General features: G+C 41.2%; 2 protein-coding genes across 4 annotated transcripts in view; one reads left to right on the forward strand and one right to left on the reverse strand.

The window, feature by feature from the left end:
• The window catches only part of gga1 (golgi-associated, gamma adaptin ear containing, ARF binding protein 1), a 46,015-nt gene extending 43,881 nt beyond the window's left edge, over positions 1-2,134 (reverse strand). For all 3 annotated transcript variants that reach the window (XM_060918926.1, XM_060918925.1, XM_060918924.1), the window contains exon 1: positions 2,051-2,134. In XM_060918926.1, the coding sequence (XP_060774909.1) occupies positions 2,051-2,093 (43 nt within the window). In that variant the 5' untranslated portion in view covers positions 2,094-2,134. The remainder of the gene's footprint in view (positions 1-2,050) is intronic.
• A 4,839-nt stretch (positions 2,135-6,973) lies between these two features.
• The window catches only part of micall1a (MICAL-like 1a), a 61,797-nt gene continuing 44,406 nt past the window's right edge, over positions 6,974-24,364 (forward strand). The window contains exon 1 of the mRNA XM_060918906.1: positions 6,974-9,376. Coding sequence (XP_060774889.1) covers positions 9,234-9,376 — 143 coding nt within the window. The 5' untranslated portion in view covers positions 6,974-9,233. The remainder of the gene's footprint in view (positions 9,377-24,364) is intronic.

Raw genomic sequence — 24,364 nt, forward strand, 5'->3', positions numbered from 1 at the left:
TGTGTGCGTGAAGCCAGAGGATTGGCTTTTTCCGAAAGAGAAGAGGCGAGAGTGGATTGTGCGCGTGAAACAAACTCAAGCAGTCAAAGAAGAAACGGCGCAGCAACACTCAAGCAAAAAGGAGAAAATTGGAGTTGAACATTTTTACTTTTGCTTGCAATTGATAAGTCAAGAATCCTGAGGGGTCCTGTACAATCATTGTGGAAATGAGACAAAGGGACATTTCCTCGCTTAGAATAAGCTATAAATAGTATAATGCCATGGATGGCAGGCTAATGTGGCCTACCGGCACACTGTCAAGTAATTGTTACCTATATCTACTAGGGAGGGTGGTTTAATTATTCTTCAAAAGGGCTCTTATTTAGTATTACGACAGAAATAGGAATTTATCATAAGTACCAGGATAAATCGTTTGGGCGCGAGTCTTTTTGAGATCCGGGGTCACCGTGATCAGAGTCGGCAGAGTCGCTGTCTGATTCCGAGGCCTCACAGTCAAACCAGTGAGCCACATTCACCGATTGCTTCGCAACGGCCATAGGCTCATACATATATGGTTTCACCTCTCGAGAGTCAATTTGGAGAGTCCCTACTTCAAAATCACTTTCAGACATTTTACACAACCTCACACGACCAAAGTCTGTACACGTGCGCTCGGTTCGCAAGTAAGAACTGCTCCCAGTCTGTTTGGCTTAAATGACGTCACGACGACGGCCCCCTGGCGGTGAAAGTGCGCATAAGCAAGATGTAAACAAACCTTCAGAAATTGGGCAAAACAGTATTTTAACCGTTTTATTCAATTTTAGGGTGCAAATTAGACACTAGGAAGATTGAATTCACTTTTTGGGTCGTTCTTCTAGACAATAAAGTTGATATTCTATGTTTCACCTCTGACCATTGCCTATGACCTTTAAGAATAGACACAGGACGATAATTACCTCCGCCAAGGAGGTTATGTTTTCGGTAGCGTTGGTTTGTTTGTCTGTTAGCAACATTATGGAAAAAGTAATGAACGGATTGCTCTGAAATTTTTTCTAGAGGTGTGACTGGGCACAAGTAACAATCCATTAAATTTTGGCGGTGATCCGGATCACCTTCTGGATCCTGGATTTTTTTTTAAAGGATTCTTGGCGGAGGTCTGCGCTCTCCGAGTGCTTTTCTAGTTTTCACTATTCTTTTTGTACAATGGAACAACTCTGGCATATTTGAGATCATCTGGTACAACACCATGTAATATAGATACATTTATCATCATGTGAGTGAGTGGAGCAGGACTGGTCCAACTCTGCACCTAAATATTTAATATTTTTGATTTCAATACCTTTGTATTGCACAATATCCAAATTCAAATTTTTCTTGAAGTTACTTTTAGAGCCAGTTTTTCCAAGATGTAAAGAGAACCTGTTCTCCACTAGCCAATCCCTAACAGATGATAATTCTTCACAAAGCTGATTTTGTAAAAAAAGTGACTAAATTGTGACGAGGTATTAACAATGCAGAATCATCAGCATACAACAATAACTTACATTTCACAGCCATTTCCATTTTTTACTTTTCAGGAGAAAAGTTAAAAAAAAATATCTATGACTATCTATAAAGCTTCTCAAACCTCAGGTAGTTAGAGGACTTAGCATGTCATGTGAAATGATCCCTCCCTATTAACTTACACTGGAAGTGACAGCGCTTCTGACTAGCGTAGTAAACTAAACCCCACTCCATCGAAATGTCAGCTTAAAAATAACATGTTAATAAACCGGTTTAACGCATAAGAAAGTCTTTTAACGCTCGCCGACTTCTGTAATGAATAAACTGCCGTGTTTAATGTGCCTAGACTCGCTAGCATGTTTAGCTTAGCTTGCAAACAAACTGCCAAGCTAGGTGGCTAATTTACCCAGCTAGCTTCAAGTCTTGGCACTGATAAACCTGATACAAAAAACCCCGACAACTAATAATAAAGCTCTACATTTTATTAGTGTAAATAGGCCCCTTTATGGATTATAACGTGTCACCCGGGCATTATAAAGCTGCTTAATTAAAACTGTGCTTGACTTACTGATGCGAGACTCCAAACTCCCCTCATCAGGCGGAGCCGCCATCTTTCGGTGATTCTTTTCCAAGTGCAATCTAACTCTCGCGAGATTCCACACCAAGTATAACGAAGTTCTCGCGAGATTCTTTAGACCATCGTCGCAAGTCTCGCGATACTCTGTTTTGTGTTGGTTTGTACACAACACGGATGATATATGTTCAGGTTTCCTCACTGAGCTGAGATCCTGTCACATGAGGGTGAAATATGACTCAGTGCAAAGTGTGAGTCACTATCACACAGGGTGCGACTGGCTCATAGTCTCATGCACCAAATAGTATCGTATTTGTTCATTTTCTATTACACTTTCGTGACAATTTCATTCATTCATTCATTCATTCATTCATTCATATGCTGTGGTCACTTTAGGTGAACTTGACAGAACTACAGTCAGGAACTGTATTTTCCTACAACTGAGTTTAACCCCTTTGAGAAAAACTACACCTTAAATAAAACACATCTCATCTCATCTCATTATCTCTAGCCGCTTTATCCTGTTCTACAGGGTCGCAGGCAAGCTGGAACCTATCCCAGCTGACTACGGGCGAAAGGCGGGGTACACCCTGGACAAGTCGCCAGGTCATCACAGGGCTGACACATAGACACAGACAACCATTCACACTCACATTCACACCTACGGTCAATTTAGAGTCACCAGTTAACCTAACCTGCATGTCTTTGGACTGTGGGGGAAACCGGAGCACCCAGAGGAAACCCACGCGGACACGGGGAGAACATGCAAACTCCGCACAGAAAGGCCCTCGCCGGCCACGGGGCTCGAACCCGGACCTTCTTGCTGTGAGGCGACAGCGCTAACCACTACACCACCATGCCGCCCCCAATAAAACACATCTCATCTCATCTCATTATCTCTAGCTGCTTTATCCTGTTCTACAGGGTCGCAGGCAAGCTGGAGCCTATCCCAGCTGACTACGGGCGAAAGGCGGGGTACACCCTGGACAAGTCGCCAGGTCATCACAGGGCTGACACATAGACACAGACAACCATTCACACCCACATTCACACCTACGCTCAATTTAGAGTCACCAGTTAACCTAACCTGCATGTCTTTGGACTGTGGGGGAAACCGGAGCACCCGGAGGAAACCCATGCGGACACGGGGAGAACATACAAACTCCGCACAGAAAGGCCCTCACTGGCCGCTGGGTTCGAACCTGGAACCTTCTTGCTGTGAGGCGACCGTGCTAACCACTACACCACCGTGCCGCCCAGCTTCTTTTATTATCACTCAGAATTTTTCCACACCTACGGTCAATTTAGAGTCACCAGTTAACCTAACCTGCATGTCTTTGGACTGTGGGGGAAACCGGAGCACCTGGAGGAAACCCACGCAGACACGGGGAGAACATGCAAACTCCACACAGAAAGGTCCTCGCTGGCCGCTGGGTTCGAACCTGGAACCTTCTTGCTGTGAGGCGACAGCGCTGACCACTACACCACCATGCTGCCCAGCTTCTTTTATTATCACTCAGAATTTTTCCACACCTATGGTCAATTTAGAGTCACCAGTTAACCTAACCTGCATGTCTTTGGACTGTGGGGGAAACCAGAGCACCCGGAGGAAACCCACGCAGACACAGGGAGAACATGCAAACTCCACACAGAAAGGTCCTCGCTGGCCGCTGGGTTCGAACCTGGAACCTTCTTGCTGTGAGGCGACCGTGCTAACTGCTACACCACCGTGCCGCCCAGCTTCTTTTATTATCACTCAGAATTTTTCCAGTGATGTTCAGTGTTATATTAGTAGCCATGGTAAGTAGTACACTCTCAGAAAATAAAGTACATTATTATACCTTTAGAGGTACAATGGCTTGTCACTGGGGCAGTACCCTTTATATACTGCTTGGGAACATACATGCACGTTTCCGGCCCTGAAAAGGTACAGATAGTTTTTTTGGACCTTGAGGTCCAAATAAAACGAGCCCTAGTGGGTGTAGATTGTACCTTAGGGGACAGAAATGGACTCCCACTGTACCCCTAATTCCGACAGTGTATAGTAGTAGTAGAGATAATATACACTGAACTCAGAGTTCCAGAGACTTTGATTCCAGAGAATGGCAGATATGCACTTGGCTAGTTAGTCATCTATGAGATGGCAAACATGAAGATGAAAACTTGGAAGCAGAGTGTACAGATGAGAAGGTGAGATACCTGGACTAAAGGACTCAATTGCTTCTGCACGGATCTATTTAGGTAGCTGTAAAGCAAGTGCTAAAATCCACTACACCACTATTGATAGATAGTTGAATGGGAATGTGGGTAATGTAGAAAACCATTACCCAAACCAACATGTTGACGCAACAAAAAAATAAACTTTGATTGCAAAGATAAATCTTGGACGCCAATGGTGTATAATTAGCATATGCTAATTATAAAGAGTAATATGCAAGATGTTGAGGATGTATTTTTCCTTGAAAGCCTTAATTATACGATTATTGTTGTTTAGTAACTTCTATGAATTATTCAATAACTACAGTTAAATTAACAGGGGGTGGATGTAATTATTAGTCGAACTCGCTTATCAGATTTGATTATAGGATGCAAATGTAGTACTATTCAGATTTCCATGCATATGTTTGTAATGTTGTCTGTAGTAATTACAGTATGACTGATTCATACAAGATGAATGTATGCAAGGTTGTTGCACTAAACATTCCATGCACATCAATTTAGTACAAACTAATTGCTTTGACCACAAGATGTGCTTGATCATGAGAAGGTCACTTGCCCGTTACATGTCTGTAGGCCACACCTGTACATACTTGTTTTTACGTCGGCTTCAGCAGGAGATGATAAGAAAGAGACAGAATGACAGAGAGATTCCTGATGTGTCTTGATACTTGAGAAAAAGCACAACACATATTTTCCCACAGGATATAACAGAATCTTTATAGAGTAAACATGCATTCACACCAATGAAATTAAACACACAGTGCTGTGCAAAAGTCTTAGGCACCCTATTTTTTTTTTGCATAAAAACTTTGTTATAGATTTCTATTTTATGACTTCTACATATCGAGTCAGTACAAAGAGTTCCAAGTGTTCGTTTTCCAGCACAAAATTAAATATTACAGAAAAACATGTTTGTATCTGAGCAGCATATTCCATAAGACACCACTTTCCAGATTAAAAAAGAAAACATAATGAAGGTTACTGGGATTTGGGGCAAAATGAAGACGCGAGTGTGACAGTCAAAGGGTCCAGAAGAACTGTGGCTGGTTCTGTAAGATGCTCAGTAAAACCTACAGCTCATTTCCTTATCAAACTGCACTCACTGTACCTCAGACTACTATTTTTTTTTTAAAAGCAAAGGGTCGTCCCACACCAAATACTGACTTTGTTTCATTTATTATGGCTTACTGATTACTGTTTATAGTATTTTTTTTTATGCTGAAACATTTCATTTCATTATTTTTAAGTCATTTTTGGTTGACAGCATTTCTTTACATGTGCCTAAGACTTTTGCACAATACTGTATCAAAAAACAAACAAACAAACAAACAAACAAACAAACAAACAAACAAACACTATAAAGTGTAGTAAACTAATAAATGAAGCAAAGTGTGACAATCCTTTACTTTAAAAAATGATCTCAGGTATAATTTGTAAAGCTTTAATAAGGAAATGAGCTGGTAACCCTGGCGAAAAAAAATTTACTTTATTGTATTTAAAGTATATTCATATTTTCAATAGTATATTGAAAATGTACTTACACAAATTGTACTTTTTGTAAATATATAAAAAGTATACTAACATCATGCTTCCACGCTAACACTTTTAACACACTTTAAAATAATTATACTATATTACACTTTATAGAAATATATTATACTAAAATATACTTTAAGTGAAAGTTATGTGTAATTTCTAAAGTGTACTAATTTTTAAGGTACTTATAATACAGGTGGCACAGTGGTTAGCGCTGTCGCCTCACAGCAAGAAGGTCCGGGTTCGAGCCCCGTGGTCGACGAGGGCCTTTCTGTGTGGAGTTTGCATGTTCTCCCCGTGTCTGCGTGGGTTTCCTCCGGGTGCTCCGGTTTCCCACACAGTCCAAAGACATGCAGGTTAGGTTAACTGGTGACTCTAAAATTGACCGTAGGTGTGAATGTGAGTGTGAATGGTTGTCTGTGTCTATGTGTCAGCCCTGTGATGACCTGGTGACTTGTCCAGGGTGTACCCCGCCTTTCACCCATATAGGCTCCAGCTTGCCGGTGACCCTGTAGAACAGGATAAAGCGGCTAGAGATAATGAGATGAGATGAGATGAGACTTATAATACAAACAAAGTACTAATTAAGCATGTATTAGTACATATAAAGTCATATACTTAAAGTATACAAAATATACTTTAAGTTGTTCCACTTTAACACATAAAAGTACACTAAATACACTTCAAGTTGCACTTTTCTACAATTTAATTACAATTAAAATATATTTAGTACAAAATTAGTTGTTCCAAAATAGCATGCCTCAAGTTAACTAATCATAAACACACTTGAAGTATATTGATGATTAGTGTGGTTTCAAGTACACAAAAGTATGATAAATTTTAGTACACTTAGCACATTTATTTTTCACCAGGGAACCTTCATCAAAACCTAATACTAATCCCTCTTTCTTGCTGGGATCCACTACTTTCTGTGTAAGCCCCTCCCACTTACTTACTGGTCTCCCGTCTGCAGATACTGGTAATAATGTACCGTGTTTTCTTTCCCTCTCTACCCCCCCCCCCCCCCCAAAAAAAAAAAAAAAAAAATCTGTCCCTCTGAGTTACATGGAGTCAACAGGAAATCTTTTGGTGGAGAGGGTGGAGACCTCGACTGGCTATCGTAGCCTGCAGGGAATCGGCTGTCAGACATTCTGTCGCATGTCCCAGACCCGGTGAAATGTAACTGAATTGTCTTGGCCAGCCCTAAGGGTCCCATCTGCATCTCATCATTGCTGAGGAGTGTGCTCCCATCACCCAATCAAGCATCCAGCCAGAGCAGGTCATGATATTTTTTAACCATATTAACATGTCATTGTTGTGTATTATGCCTGATGTCAAGACTCTCGTCTCTGCGAACCTACCACACAGACTTAATACTTGTGTCATTTTTAGGGCATACCTAACAACCTGTGTTTTCTTCCCCCCCCCCAATCTGTCCCTCTGAGTTACATGTTGGTCCTGGGATTGAGATGCTGACCTCTTCTGCCCCTCGGACCTGCTTGATCCATCCTGGTGCCCTGTGTCTGGTTGGAGTCTTATCGCATCGCTCCTGTGGAGGACGGCCCCATGAGGACAATTGAAAGTTACACCTGGAGGACGCTCTGGACTCTTACAGTAATGCTTTTATGGCTGAGGACTACAGTTGACTTGCTAACTTTAGGACTGCAGGTGTCGTGAACAGTTTTGCACTCAAGTTTCCATCAATGAAGAGTTACAACATCAATGAAACTGTCTTCATGTTAAAACTGTTAATGTTATAGTCATGCTGTCTGTTGTTGCCCAAATGAGGATGGGTTCCCTTTTGAGTCTGGTTCCTCTCAAGGTTTCTTCCTCATGTCGTCTGAGGGAGTTTTTCCTTGCCACCGTCGCCACAGGCTTGCTCATTGGGAATAGATTAGGGACAAAATTAGCTCATGTTTTAAGTCGTTCAAATTCTGTAAAGCTGCTTTGCGACAATGTTTATTGTTAAAAGCGCTATACAAATAAACTGGGCAGCACGGTGGTGTAGTGGTTAGCGCTGTCACCTCACAGCAAGAAGGTCCGGGTTTGAGCCCCGTGGCCGGCGAGGGCCTTTCTGTGCGGAGTTTGCATGTTGTCCGCGTGGGTTTCCTCCGGGTGCTCCGGTTTCCCCCACAGTCCAAAGACATGCGGGTTAGGTTAACTGGTGGCGCTAAACTGACCGTGAGTGTGAATGGTTGTCTGTGTCTATGTGTCAGCCCTGTGATGACCTGGCGACTTGTCCAGGGTGTACCCCGCCTTTCGCCCGTAGTCAGCTGGGATAGGCTCCAGCTTGCCTGTGACCCTGTAGAACAGGATAAAGCGGCTAGAGATAATGAGATGAGATGAGGGATAAAATTAGCTCATGTTTAAAGTCTTTAATTTTCTATAAAGCTGCTTTGTGACACTGTTTATTGTTAAACGCGCTGTACAAATAAACTTGACTTGACACCACTTTCTCATGCAAAGCAAATCCAGTCCAAACAAATAAATTCATTTGTCATTTTCAAACGTCCACAAGAGGGCGCCAAAATTTACTTTTCCGTATCAGGAAACCAAAATGGCCGAATGTCAAAAAAACTCCTCATTGGATATTAGGGCGTCTACGTAGAACACGGAAGTCGTTGTATATACACCCTATATAGTGCACCTGTGTAGTAATTAGGAGGTGGATTTGGACGTGTAATTCCTGACTGCTCTTTGGGCGGATTGGTGTGTGTGCAAGTAAAATTATCGTTAGTGATATTTTCCCTGTCATGAAGTGAATTGAAACGGGACCTGAGAGACGTGTTGGATTTCAAGGACACAATTATACAGTAGTTTCGTTTATTTCGAAAGGAGCTGCGTATACACCCTGGGGAAGAATATAAAAAAAAATTACAAATAATAATAATAAAGCTGTCAAGATCAAGCTTAAGAAGAGTCGGAGAGATCTTTCTGTCTCTCTTTTAAATGAGTTCGTCGTTAGGATGGAGCGACTGACTGCTGACACACTGGAGGAACATTCAGGACAGTCTTGTGGTGGAGATTTGAAAAATAAACCCGTTTTGTGAATAATTTCTTGAAGCACTGAAGATTTTCTGACAGGAAATTTTCTCCTATGGAGCTGGCGAGATAACAGTTAGCCGGCTAGCTAACTAGCTCGCAGCGCTAACTGCTCGACTCTTATCATGGAGACTCATTTTGGATAATTCAAGTTGACGCAGAAACAAACGACAAATAATTATACATTTTATAACGGACATTTTAGTGTTTTTTTTAAACTTTTTTTTTTGCTTTTAAAATACCTGGCTACTGATAACTGAATGTTGTAACTGTTAGTTCATGGAGGCACGGTGTGATTTATAGACACTTTTTTTTTTTTTTCAACAACAAACATTTTCCAGCTCTAAAAACTTCTCTGGACTGTTTTATTTTTGAAACAATGGGTTCATTAAAAGCCCTCCAGGAGTGGTGTCGGGTCCAGTGTGAGGGATATAATGATGTGGACGTTAAGAACATGGCAGCGTCCTTCAGAGACGGACTGGCTTTCTGTGCTATAATACACAAACACAGGCCTGATTTAATGTAAGTAAAGTCATTATTCCTTTCTGTGTATCCGGTTTGAAGCTGTCTGTCTCATTTCCAAGGTTAATGAATCACTTGGGACACAAGAAATTAGAGCGATGACTCAGGTGTGATTCACTGAGGGCTGGGACTGCATGTCAAACCTGATATTATTTATTATCTTCTCTCTCAGTCGACACCACTGTCATAGTTCAATCCTTTTAACTTCTTAGCTTTGACAGAAATTGTGTGTTTAGACTGATTGAATGAAATAACTTGAAATAAAATGTTGACATCAGAACTTCTATACAGCAAGAAGGTCTGGGTTCGAGCCTTTCTGTGCGGAGTTTGCATGTTCTCCCCGTGGGTTTCCTCCGGGTGCTCCGGTTTCCCCCACAGTCCAAAGACATGCAGGTTAGGTTAACTGGTGACTCTAAATTGACCGTAGGTGTGAATGGTTGTCTGTGTCTATGTGTCAGCCCTGTGATGACCTGGCGACTTGTCCAGGGTGTACGCCCGTAGTCAGCTGGCATAGGCTCCAGCTTGCCTGCAGACAGGATAAAGCGGCTAGAGATATTGAGGTAATGATATATAAAACACTCAGGTACTAGAGCAGTGGCTACAGTTATCGACACCTTAAAGACCTCTGCATGCTCTTGCGACAAGGCTTTCGCAGACAGTTGTAATTTATCGTTGAGTGGGGAGTAATAGGCGTGCGCGATGTTATTCACCGCTACAACGCAAGGGGGCGCGAAGTCGCGAAATCGCTAGGAGTAGTTGGTGGGTGTGGTTAGTGGAGTGTTTATCCTCCGGTTACTTATAATGACTAGAACTGGAGTCGTATAGATGTACGTACTTTCTCACTTCCTCGATCAACCGCTCTTCGTGCTGCTCCATCTTCACTCGTGTTTTTAAAAATGGCGGTCGTGAAAACAAACCAAACCGGGAAAGTAGGGAAGCGGAAGTGCGTGTACAGCGGATGTAGAGTGGACCAATCAGAGCCCTCTTGTCTGCGAGGCTTCTGCGGTGGTCATAATTTTTGGGAGGTGCGCGCAGAGCGTCTGCGAAGGTGGGGGGGCTACGCAGACGCTATCTGCGACACCGTCTGCGAGGACCGCGTTGTCAGCATAAATTGGCCTTTAACCATCTTTAGGCCGTTGCAAAAGCAGAAAAGACTTTCAATACGTAAATTGTGCATGAATAATTACTCAAACTTCTACTGGAAAAAAAATGAATTGATTCCCGATTACTTAGTGTAGCAGATCATGTGACCCCTTTGTCCACGGTTATCGACACCCCTTTGTCCATGGTTATCGACATCCAGATGATTGATCATATTAAAAAAAAAAATGGTATCTGGTATTAAGTTAAGAAAAAAAATGATTTAAAAAATTGTTTTACATAGACTTCTCATTATCTCTAGCCGCTTTATCCTGTTCTACAGGGTCGCAGGCGAGCTGGAGCCTATCCCAGCTGACTACGGGCGAAAGGCGGGGTACACCCTGGACAAGTCGCCAGGTCATCACAGGGCTGACACATAGACACAGACAAGCATTCACACTCACATTCACACCTACGGTCAATTTAGAGTCACCAGTTAACCTAACCTGCATGTCTTTGGACTGTGGGGGAAACCGGAGCACCCGGAGGAAACCCATGCGGACACGGGGAGAACATGCAAACTCCACACAGAAAGGCCCTCGCAGGCCACATGGCTCGAACCCGGACCTTCTTGCTGTGAGGCGACAGCGCTAACCACTACACCACCGTGCCGCCGACATAGACTTGTATTTTATAAATATATGGATGTCGGTGCTTACGTAAATGAGGAAGTAATTCTAATGTTTGTAAACAAATTAACTGATAATGTTTAACCTGCGTCAGAAAATCTTTTTGTAGATCACATTTTGTTGTTCATTCGTTGTTGTTTGTAGTTTTGTAGTTCACCAATAAATGTCGACAGGGAATTGACATTGTAACCATGTGAAAATCCAGGTCAAAGGTCGCATGTCATTCCTCGAACCAAAATATGTCTACTGATGATGTAATATGTGGTAGATATTTACAACAAAATGCAAGAAATATTTTCTGAATGGAATAGAAAAATCTGAATATTTCAAGCATCTAATTTTTTTCTACACTAGGAATTTAATTCTGCTCGAATTCTATTTATTACAGTAGGATTCCAAATTCTCTGTAAGCATTCCATTCTGTTATGAATCAGAAAAAAAATATATTATAAATCCCAGCACTTTTTTTTTTTTTTTAAAGTACTTCATCTACTTCAACAATGTTACACAAAGATCGATCCATAACAGTTGTAATGTCAGTTAATTCCACAGGGTGTTGATAATGGTGGACACCGGTGAAAGTGATCACTATTATTAACACATCACGTGACTTCTCAAACGCACGTTTAGATACAAAATGGCGACTGTCAGATGAGAGTGAGAAACAAAGTAGGTTTCGACAAGGAAATCATGAAATATCAGTGAAGTTGATGAGTAAAAACATGACCATGATCTTTCCACTATGCTTACCTGCGATGATAACGTCCAAGTTTTCCTCAAATTGTTGATCGTGCTAAAAAAAAATCCATCTCAGGTAATGAGCTGTGTCATCAGACGACAAGGTCAAAGGGCGGGGGGCGGGGGGCGGGGGGGTGTCTTCTGGTTGATTAATTAACCAGTAATAACTGTTGCAACTGTAACTCATCTTTGTAAAATTGTTTTTTATTGGTAAATCTGAAAAGGCGTCGATAATTGTAGCCGCCGCTCTAGTGTTGTATTGCTTGAGGCTGATATTGGTTTTGACTTGGAATTGATCACACTTTTATTTGTCCTTGTCTCGGTCTCAGACATGGAGGACTCAGGGAAGCCATGGGCTAATGGTTAGAGAAGCAGCTTTGGGACCAAAAGGTTGTCTGTTCCCTGGACCAGCAGGAATAGCTGAAGTGCCCTTGAGCAAGGCACCTCCCCCCCCCCCCCCCCCCCCCAACTGTTCCCCAGGCAGGGTATGGGTAGCTGGGTATGTTGTACATCGCTTTGGATAAGAGCGCCTGCTAGATGCCATTAATGTAATGTAATTTCAAGACCATAACTGTGGGATATCATTAAATTGCCTGATTTATTTAACATCGTTACTGTGATCGTTTTCTTCCTGTTAACGGCCATCACCGCACCCCATCCTCCTTCACACACACTGATCTGGTCTTGACTTGGTCTCAACCCGTCAAAGTCTTGTTGTCGATGTGCTTTGGTCTTGGTTATGTCTTAGTTTTTGTGGTCTTGACTATAACACTATCTGATGCTACTTAAGCCAGTATCTCACTGGGCTGCAACAGCTTGTGACAAATTGCGAACGTTATTCGCGAGAGAGTTTCAAAAGTGTCTTGAAACATTTGTGGGGCTTCTCGAGTTCCTCGCATGAGTCACAAAGTGTTGCTTCTTCGTTGCTGAAATTTTGAACATGTTCAAAAAATTTGCGCGACAAAATTTCTCTCAAAATAGCCGCAAATGCATCACTAGTGTCGCAAAGCCGTCGCGAACCCTTCTTAAGTCAGTTTCCATGAGGCTTCCTCTACTTCCCTGCCTGCCGAGGGAAAGCCGGGCTGCGACAGCCTGCGACTAGCTGGAGACACAACAATTGCGGTAAAATATGCGAATATCAATTCAGTGTGATTCCAAGTGAAAATTGTCGCTAATTTGCATATTTTATCACAATTGTTGCGTCTCCAACTAGTCACGGGCTGTCGCAGCCCAGTGAGATACTACCCATAGTGCTGGATGTTAGTGCTACAGTTTTCACACAAGTCCTAACAGTAGATAAAGAGAACCCAGTTAAACAAATGAGACAAAAATATTATATTTGGTCACTTATTTATTGAGGAAAATGATCCAATATTACATATCTGTGAGTGGCAAAAGTATGTGAACCTCTCGGATTAGCAGTTAATTTGAAGGTGAGAGTCAGGTGTTTTCAATCAATGGGATGACAATCAGGTGTGAGTGGGTACCTTGTTTTATTTAAAGAACAGGGATCTATCAAAGTTTGATCTTCACAACACGTTTGTGGAAATGTATCATGGCACGAACAAGGAAGATTTCTGAGGACCTCAGAAAAAGCGTTGTTGATGCTCATCAGGCTGGAAAAGGTCACAAAACCATCTCTAAAGAGTTTGGACTCCACCAATCCACAGTCAGACAGATTGTGTACAAATGGAGGAAATTCAAGACCATTGTTACCCTCCCCAGGAGTGGTCAACCAACACAGATCACTCCAAGAACAAGGCGTGTAATAGTTGGCGAGGTCACAAAGGACCCCAGGGTAAATTCTAAGCAACTGAAGGCCTCTCTAACATGGACTCATGAACATTAACATGAGCCAACCATCAGGAGAACACTGAACAACAATGGTGTGCATGGCAGGGTTGCAAGAAGAAAGCCACTGCTCTCCAAAAAGAACATTGCTGCTCATCTGCAGTTTGCTAAAAATCATGGACAAGCCAGAAGGCTATTGGAAAAATGTTTTGTGGACGGATGAGACCAAAATATAACTTTAAATGAGAAGCGTTATGTTTGGAGAAAGGAAAACACTGCATTCCAGCATAAGAACCTTATCCCATCTGTGAAATGTGGTGGTGGTGGTAGTATCATGGTTTGGGCCTGTTTTTGCTGCATCTGGGCCAGGATGGTTGCCATCATTGATGGAACAATGAATTCTGAATGAGACCAGCGAATTCTAAAGGAAAATGTCAGGACATCTGTCCATGAACTGAATCTCAAGAGAAGGTGGGTCCTGCAGCAAGACAACGACCCTAAGCACACAAGTCGTTCTACCAAAGAATGGTTAAAGAAGAAAAGTAAATGTTTTGGAACGGCCAAGTCAAAGTCCTGACCTTAATCCAATTGAGATGATGTGGAAGGACCTGAAGCGAGCAGTTCATGTGAGGAAACCCACCAACATCCCAGAGTTGAAGCTGTTCTGTACGGAGGAATGGGCTCAAATTCCTCCAAGCCAGCGTGCAGGACTGATCAACAGTTACCGGAAACATTTAGTTGCAGTTATTGCTGCACAAGGGGGTCACACCACAGGGCTCGAAATTTGCGGTGGTCTGGTCGCCCGAGGTGACCTTAATTTTTCATTTAGTGGGTAATTCCTGTCACTAGCCAGCCCGGCTGGCTAGTTGAAAATAAAAAATAAATATGAAGCGAAGATTCAGACACGCATCAACTAAAGCCACCACATGTTAAGCGCGTGCCATGTCTGTGTTAATCGATGTGTTTATCAGCAGGACGGAAAATACCGACGAATTCCGAATCATATCATGTACGAGTCAGGCTGTCGGTTTTTTCACTACTGCGCATGCATATAACTCACCTCGTTGAATATTGCGGTAATCACGTGTAGTATTGGACCAGGTGGGTGGAGCACAGAAGCACGGCAGGCCAGAATTGAGTTCTCAATGAACTATTTATTGCTAGCTTTTCAGCCTTTTATCACTTCCCAGCCATGCGCACGCACACGTGTTCTGGTTGGGGAGAGAGAGTTCCCTTTCTCTGCTCTCCTCTCCTTTTAAAGGGCGCGGTCACTGGGGAAGATACACACAAACACAGGTTAATCCCCATCAGGTGCAATGATTCCACCACTTACCTTCCCTGACTCCGCCCTCCATTCACAGACCGACGCTTGGCCACGCCCCCACTGCCACATCACGTTCTCAAATTCAATAGATGTGGCCGCATTATCGCTCATTTAAACACGTGTTTTTGTTGTTTACATCTACATTTGCCAAAGCTACGTTGCGATGTGGAATTTTCTGAAAGGTGTACAGAAACCGCCAGAGACGGGGACAAAGCGACCTCGGTCTGAAGAGGAGAAACGACAAAGGACTTTTATAAGCAAACGTGGGAGCAGGGTCGGCCTTGGCTGCGATACGATTTTTATGGAATAATTAATTTTTTTCAAGTTGATTCCTAGTCAATATGAAGCTCCTAATGCTTTCTCTCTCATAAATGGTTAAATACAGAAAGCATGTTGGACATATTTTGGGTGCTATAGTCATGATAGTAAGTATATTTGCTTTCAGTACTCATACACCAAGTTGCCAAGTTTTCCAATATATTATTGTTTGTTGATATTATTTTATGGTGCTCTGTGTTGTTCTCATTTATGTATTTAACAACAGTATCAAAATACTCGGGTCTTGAAATAAATGCACATTAGTCATGAACAATGGTAACTACTCTCTTTTTTGCATTATTTTTGACAGAAGTAAAATTCATACATGAACAAAATTTTGGCTAGTTGATTTTCTGTTTGGCTAGTTACTTTGGAAGGTAACTAGTCTGGCTGGCTGGTGGGGGAAAAAAAAAAAAGAATTTCGAGCCCTGCACCAGATACTGAACGCAAAGGTTCACATACTTTTGCCACTCACAGATATGTAATATTGAATCATTTTCCTCAATAAATAAATGACCAAGTATAATATTTTTATCTTATTTAACTGGGTTCTCTTTATCTACTTTAGGACTTGTGTGAAAATCTGACTGTTTTAGGTCATATTGATGCAGAAATATAGAAAATTCTAAAGGGTTCACAAACTTCCAAGCACCACTCTATTTGATGTAAGCTTTAATCGGCTACGTTCACACTGTAGTACTGCTATGTTCAGTAAATATGGAAGACATTGAAGTCGGCGTTTCATCTCTAAGTTGATGTGGAGTGGAAGCCGGCAAATTCGCGAGCAAGTGATAATGAGGACAAAGAGAAAAAGCCACACTTAGTTAATTATGGCTTTTTGTGGCATAATGGCTGCTAGTTTCGATTATGCGTTCAAGCACAGACTGGTTACGATACAACCACTCAACTTTCACTTGTACAGACATGTCAACCTAAATACTTATGAGTTCGAACATCTCGCTGTCCCTCCCCTGATGATTTCCACTGCAGCTGTACCGTTGTGTTACCGAGAAACCAGAAAGCTTCAGTTCCAAAAACTACAGAAAATTTCATGATATCAAGGATTAAGCCTAGCCTATATGCTTTCTTTGTTAAAAATCAACAGATCTGTTTATTCATCTTGAATTTTATTATTATAATATAGAAATGATAATGTACTGCATAAGGACGAGCACACTGATATATCAAACTATGAATTGTCTTGAAGATAGAAGTCCAGTCAGAGCCGCTTAACGATTTCTGACTCGTTATTGAAGTAGCAACTCGAGATTTTTTTTTAACGAAAACATTTGCACCAGTCTGAACTCTAATAAGGATTTAGAACCTAAATATATTTTTATAAAGTTTGGGATGACTGGAAACCTTAATTACAAAACCTCAAAAATGACTTTTTCTCAGGTGATTTCTGATAACTTTATTCGATTCATTGTATTGAAGTGTTGTAAGGTGTAACCGCTTGGTTTGTGCGACGTGTGTGTGTGTAGATGATGATTATTTTATATCTTCATACGCAAATACAGGAACTGAAACCTTTTTATACAAAACCTCCGTCAGCTTTCATTTTTGAAACTTGACACAGAAACAAGTAACTATTTTTAAACTTCTGGTTGGCTACTTTTTAAAGATTTGAAAAGAACCCACTAAAAGGCGGTAGTAGTAAATTTAACTTGTGGCCTGACGAGGCTTGCTAAAGGATGCCTAGCAACAGCCGTGTGCCGTTAGGGTGTCATATGATATTCAGCTTGCCAGAAAAAAAATTGCGTCTGTGCTTCAGAGATACAATCTGTCTTCAGAAGGGGGCATAAGGGCAGTTGGGTAATGTGGCGAATTCTTTAAATGATGTGTTTGATTATGATGATGATGATGATGATAATATCAGTAAAGTTTAAATTATGCCACATTGCGATGTGTTGGATAACTCGGACTCTAAAGGTATTTGCATGCACGCGTGCATGTGACTCACTCACTTGTCGTCTTCCGTTATTCACACACACCTTCTCTGTGTGTTAGAGACACAAAGTTAGTGTTGTGTACATGATGCGGCTTGACATAATGGAATCTGACTGTAACAACAGTCCTCTGTTCAGTTTTTTTTTTCTTCCCCTCTCACCTCCCTCTCAGTCCCTTTCTAACAACTAGAATTGTTTATCAGGGTTACTACAGTAAAGGAAATAAAATAAATAAATAAAACATGAACTGGAACAAATTTTGAAATATGAGACAGACAGTACTCATTATTTAACAATTATTCCACGTAATCAAGTCGTACATGAGCTGATAGCCGACGAGGTGCGTAGCGCCGAGAAACTGAGCGTTTTTATTTTTTGCAAATCTGATAAATGAGAACTTTATACAAAACATCCGACAAAATCATTTCCACTTGGGCAGACTTCTTAAAAACCTATCGACGGCTGCACGTATTGACTTCAGTGTTTTTTGTTTTTTTTTGTAGAAAGTGCCGTCTTGCTGTCGTGCCAAGGTATAGAATCGCTGAGCTGTCTGAAGCTATGTAATTGTCAAACTTCTTTGAGCTTTTGAACCGGTATAAAGAAATTCAATGCTTAAAGATGAAGAATGTAAACAAACCGAGTAATGAAATGACAGGAGCAATTTGTGAAAAATGCTATCATAATTATTGAAAAAAGGTACGTTTGTACAGTCAAATACTTTTATTCCATATTTAGTTGCTTTTTTTTTTTTTGTATTTTGGGGGGTTTTGTTTTTGAGTAGAGTTTTTATTTCATCCTCTGTTGATTCAGCAAAACGCTCCACCGTTTTGTTTTTCTCTCCTCACGGTATATAAGTTGATATCCTAGTAGTAGAGTAGCCAGTCAGAGTGTGCGATTGCTCATATCCAGTGGATGTGGATAGAACAGTGGCATTTATTTCACATCAACAAGTGGATGTACAAATATTTTTGAAATTTTGTGGTGCGAACATTTAAATTTGTGCAAAACCAGATATTTGATGTTACCGATCCAAAGTTATACAGCATTTTCTAGACTCCTTATTTTCTTTAACAACGTTTTATTGGTTTAACATGGATTTAACGGACCTGTCCATGTAAATCCATATTTACGAGGGGAAAGTTAGGTGTATTCAGAGACAGGTTATGCGCATGCCTGAATTGATTTCCTGCACTCTTTGTTCAGATTATACAGATTGCCTGCATGTAGTTCATGCCTTCAGTGTTGTCAGATTTTTCTAGAGTAGAAATATTTGAGACTGGGTTTTTCTAGATCGCTCCCTTTTAACAGCAAGCACTTGCCTTTAAACCTGGGGAAAAAAATCAGGGATAGAAAATGAGGACTGAAGAAGGAAAATGGTGCATTCTGTTGCTTTCTCTGAAATTTAATATATGATGACTTAAAAATGGGGGAAAATCCATACAATGATGGATCAGTGAGGGAGGTGAATAATAGGCATGTAACTATGTATCATGTAATGATAAATTGCGATACAAATTTATGACTGTTTGAATCGCTGAAATACAAAATGAATCGTGATTATCATCAGGCCCTTAGGTTTTTCCTAGCTGTAATTAATTTTGTTTAGACAGCAGAGCGCACAATTACGTACTATAGCAGGAATGCACATGACTTCACCCTAGGTGGAAGTAATACAGCTCTAATGCTGAGAGAGTGCACAAAAAAAACAGGTCTAAAATGGGAAAGAGCTGGTGCTCAGCCCACTGCTGTTCATGCTGCTCACTCACGACTGCACGGTCAAGTCGGAATCCAGCCTCATTGTCAAGTTTGCTGATGACACGACAGTAATGGGCCTCAACAGTAACAACAGGGAGGAGGTGGAACAACTGGTGAGCTGGTGTCACAACAACAATCTGCCTCTTAATGTAGACAAAAGAGCTTGTTGTTGATTTCTGAAGATGGTTGGGTGACCACCCTTCCCTGCTCATCAGTGGCTCTGTAGTAGAGAAAGTCAGGATCACCAGGTTTTTTGGCATGCACGTTCCTGATGACCTCGACCTGGTCCATCAATACCAACTCCGCTGTGAAGAAGGCACAACAACGTAATTCACTTCCTGCGGAGGCTGAAGAGAGCCAGGCTTCCACCACCCATCCTCACAACCTTCTGCAGAGGAACTGTGGAGAGTGTTCTAACCGGCTGTGTGGTTTGGGAACTGTAAAACACTGGAACGCGAGATCCTACTACACATAGTGAGGACAGCTGAGAGGATTATAGCGGTCTCCTTCCTCTCCATCCAGGCACGCTGTTTACACAGAGCCTCTGCCATCAGGCAAGAGGTTCTGCAGGATCAGGGCTTGCACTGCAAGGTTCTGCAACAGCTTCTTCCCCCAAGCTGTCAGAGCCCTGAGTACCCTGGTGCCATCCAACACCTCACTCCCATAATAACCTGCCTGCCCCGTTCCACACCATGCACAAAATAGACAATGGACATTCCAAGCATTCATGCTCCGTCACTCAAACAAGGGACAATGGACATTTCTATACACAAACTACACAACTGTGCACTAGCACTTTATTCTTACATCTCTACCGCTTCACTCGTCACACCTGTTTTTGCTCTTGTATTTTTTTTTAAATGTTTACTGTTTTGTCATGAAACTTGTTTACACTAAGCACGTTGGTCCGTTGAGAAGGACATGTCGTTCTTCTGTATATTGTGTATGTGGAAGAATGATGAGTTGAGTTGTCGTTGACTACAAATGGATTTAATAAGAAATCGGAGCTCTCTTTTTACAGGCTGCTGAAAGATAAAGAAAAGAGAAGCAAATGGAGATGTACAAATGTTCATAAGTTTAAGAAAAGGTGTATTTGTTAGTCACACTTTCATTTTTAATAAAAGAAATATTTTTATTTAATAGACCCATTTTATTCCAGCCGTTACAAATGTGGGGAAATAATTATTGTTGGTTATTAAAGCTAGACGGCCTTTCGATTTCATAAAATCGGTGAAATTTAGTTTCCTCTGAAATTTGGTCATTGTAATATTTCACAAAATATCAGGCCATTCTGGAGCTGGGAAGTTATTTAATTTGAAGGGATTCCTGAGCAAATAACGTGCATGAAATTGCATACTTCAAGCAGACAGAGGAAGTGTGTGTGTGTGCGCGCGCATGCGCAGGTTTACCTTTGACCGTGCACTGACAGTTACATCATTCTGTCGCTCAACAAACAGCTGATCACACTGAGGTGCTCACTGACCGCCAATATTTTAGTTTGGTCCTGTGTTTCCTTTCCTTCACAACATAATGTCTTCTTGCTTTCCGTTACTGTAGTCGGTCTTTCACGTTTCGTTTGCACACTCACGTCTTCCGTTTTTCTCTCCTGTTTCAAATTTGTATCCCACAATGCCTTGTGCAAATGGGGAAAGCCCAACACATGACACATGACGTAGTATCTTGAATTGGGTCATGGTGAAACAGGAAAAAGTAGTGGCGAATTTAGGGCCATGTGGCTCTAAATTCATTCATTGTTCTCATCTCATCTCATTATCTCTAGCCGCTTTATCCTTCTACAGGGTCACAGGCAAGCTGGAGCCTATCCCAGCTGACTACGGGCAAAAGGCGGGGTACACCCTGGACAAGTCGCCAGGTCATCACAGGGCTGACACATAGGCTACGTTTACATTAGACCGTATCTGTCTCGTTTTCTTCGCGGATGCACTGTCCGTTTACATTAACCCCCCTGAAAAAGCGGGGAAACGGGAATCCGCCAGCGTCCACGTATTCAATCTAGATCGTATCAGCTCCGGTGCTGTGTAAACATTGAGAATACGCGAATACGCTGTGCTGAGCTCTAGCTGGCGTCTCATTGGACAACGTCACTGTGACATCCACCTTCCTGATTCGCTGGCGTTGGTCATGTGACGCGACTGCTGAAAAACGGCGCAGACTTCCGCCTTGTATCACCTTTCATTAAAGAGTATAAAAGTATGAAAATACTGCAAATACTGATGCAAATACTGCCCATTGTGTAGTTATGATTGTCTTTAGGCTTGCCATCCTTCCACTTGCAAGTAATAAGTGATATGCGCTGGGATCACACACACAGCGGCTCAGTCCCGAATCGTGGCTTGTTCACTTCACTCGCGCGCTCTGTGAGCTGCGCAGGGCCGGAGTGCGCACCCTCCAGAGGGCACTCGCTGTTCAGGGCGGAGTGATTTGGAGCGCAGGATGCCTGCGGAGCCGAGCGTATCCGCGTATTGGTGTTGCTGTGTGCATGGCTAACGGTTTTATGTAAACGCGAATCGTTTTAAGAACGTTAATCTGATGATCCGCTGATTCGACGTAATGTAAACGTAGCCATAGACACAGACAACCATTCACACTCACATTCACACCTACGGTCAATTTAGAGTCATCAGTTAACCTAAGGGTCATTCCATGTCAATTCACACAAATGTCCAAAACCTCCCCAGTGACACCTCTTCAATTTGCCTTATTTTTATTTTCTCAGTGCCTTATGATATCAAATGAAAGGAAGCTAAAATTTTGGATTCTATCTCGAACATTTTTTTGAGTTATGGCCCTTCAAAGTTTGGGTGCCACGCCCACTTTTGGGGTCTGGGAATTGTGCACTTAATTTGCAAGCATTTTTGGAGGCCCATATTTTTTGTTCTAAGGGGGATATAGACCTGTAAATTGCTATATCTATGTATTCTGGCCCTGTCCATCAGATTCTGCACCTAAAAATAGCACAGGTTTACTAACTTTATAGCTATTAACCCCTTAAAAGTGGATTTTTTTTAATGACAATTTTTTTGACATTTTGGGGGTCCATATCTTGGAAAGTTTTTATGTTGATGGGGTTTCGACTGATTTATCATATTTGGGAACTCTACTGTGTACTTAGAGTTTCAGGGCACTCAGAGCTTTGGTGGGGGTACAGGAGGGCCCCAAAGATGGCTTCGGGACAAAATTACCATTTGGTACGCCCTACTTCAGGCCATTAGTTGGCCTGATGACTGGAATGAACCTTTAACCCTATCAACAGACACCTTTTATCAAACTTTTAAGCCAATAAAAACTTTGATTATCCAACTCCTTCAATATAAACTAAGCATTTGTATATGGTACTATTTTTGCATATTTTCTGAAAAATCCTAAGTCTGGAAAGTAGGTCAACTGTTGTTTTGACTGCCTATTCATGTTTAAGGTAGTAAAAGCACACCCATATAGTGATTTTAATCTATGGGAAGATTATTTATACACAATACCCCATTAGTTATATTGACAGTTACAAGGGATAAACCCTTTCCCGGCTGTTTCACGATGCTGGTTGTTGTTTTTTTTTTTTTACATTTGACACCTTTCCCTGTATCCAACCAAACTCTGACCACTATACACTTAATAGTTAAATGCATCTTTCAAACAGGAAAGGGAAAGATGCAAACAAGGGGATGATCCCAAGAAAAACATCCTGGTTGCTTTACTACATTTGTTCTGACATCCGATCTAGAAGTTAAACCTAGACTCATCAGGTTTTTTTTTTTTTCAAGAAAAGGGGAAGGGGCCCCTAGCCACTCATGTGGGGAAAATTAGCATATCAATTAGTAAAAAGGGGAAATTATATAGTAAAAAGGGGAAATTATATAATTTCCCCTTTTTACTAATATAACCCACGCAGACACGGGGAGAACATGCAAACTCCGCACAGAAAGGCCCTCGTCGGCCACGGGGCTCGAACCCAGAACCTTCTTGCTGTGAGGCGACGGCGCTAACCACTACACCACCGTGCCGCCCATTCATTGTTCTGTTTAAAAAAATAAATAAAATAAATAATAATAATAAAATTGGAAGTCTGTGATTCGAATTCAGTAGCTTTTGGTCCACTAAACAAAAATAATTGGGTGTCATGGAAAATTCTTTTTATGACCTACACTTGAAAAAAATCTGAAAGGCAGCATAGCTTTAAGAAAATTAAACAAAAGTTGAAGCAAAAGTGTTTATTTAAATTTAACAAAAGGAATATTTTTAAGTTGATAGGGAATAGGAAAATAAATGTTACTTTTTTGGTCATAAATTTTCATTTAATTTTGTTTTCCAGAAATATTGTGGGAAAATCAAATCATGAACCCAGTATCCTGAATCGAATCGTTACATGCTTAGTGAATAGTCAACAAAATTGTAATTATCACACTAATCGTTGCAAAATTGGTTTAGTTAAATATCCTTCCATTGTTATTTTGAAGCTTGCAAAATAGCACTTGATCCAGCACATCCTATTATTTTTGCATTTTGTTTATTTTATGTTTGGCGCTGATAGTTCAGTTTGGCCAGCAGTTGTTCAGCAGTACTAACGGGACACGATCACAGAATCGAGAGTTAAGCTTAACTGAAAGTATGTAAAGTGAAGTATAATAGTAATTCTATATATGTTGTGAGCTTATTACAAAATATTATATATAAAACATGCCGCTTTTTATGGAAATTAGTAAAATCTAGTATTAGTTTTATTATTAAATTATATTTATTAGTAACGGCTGATGCTAAAACCATGTTCCTGAACGCTCACTAAAACTGAATGGAAACTATTAAATGAAAATGGGATACTATTCTGGCATTGGCTGTCCTGCTGTGTGATTTTAGAGTATGTAGACATTTTGCAGGGTAACAGTACCGAATCAGCAGAAGCTCAGACAATGAATAACACCATCTCTGTAGACACTGCCTTATCGTTAATCATAGCACAAGACACAGTGTGCGTGTCACCAGGCTGCTGTGTCATAGCATGTCCTTTGAGAAAGTGTTCAAGTTCTGCATGGTTAGTTTCACCTGTGGTAATGTTGTTGCTTACACTTCCTGAGCTTGAAGCATGTGAAGTTGGTGATGCCTTCAAATGGAAAGAATAAACAGAGTTGCACAATTGGACAAGAGTAGTGTTTCCTGTTGATCTTTGTCTTTCACGGTCTTTCTGTTTGTAATCTACAACCCCAATTCCAAAAAAGTTGGGATGCTGTGTTAACTGTAAATAAAAACAGAATGTGATAATTTGCAAATCATAGAAACCGTATGTTTCATTGAAAATGGTACAAAGACAACATATCAAATGTTATTGTTTTTT

Source organism: Neoarius graeffei, chromosome 4 (genome assembly GCF_027579695.1).
Source record: "Neoarius graeffei isolate fNeoGra1 chromosome 4, fNeoGra1.pri, whole genome shotgun sequence".
Classification (NCBI taxonomy): Eukaryota; Metazoa; Chordata; class Actinopteri; order Siluriformes; family Ariidae; genus Neoarius; species Neoarius graeffei.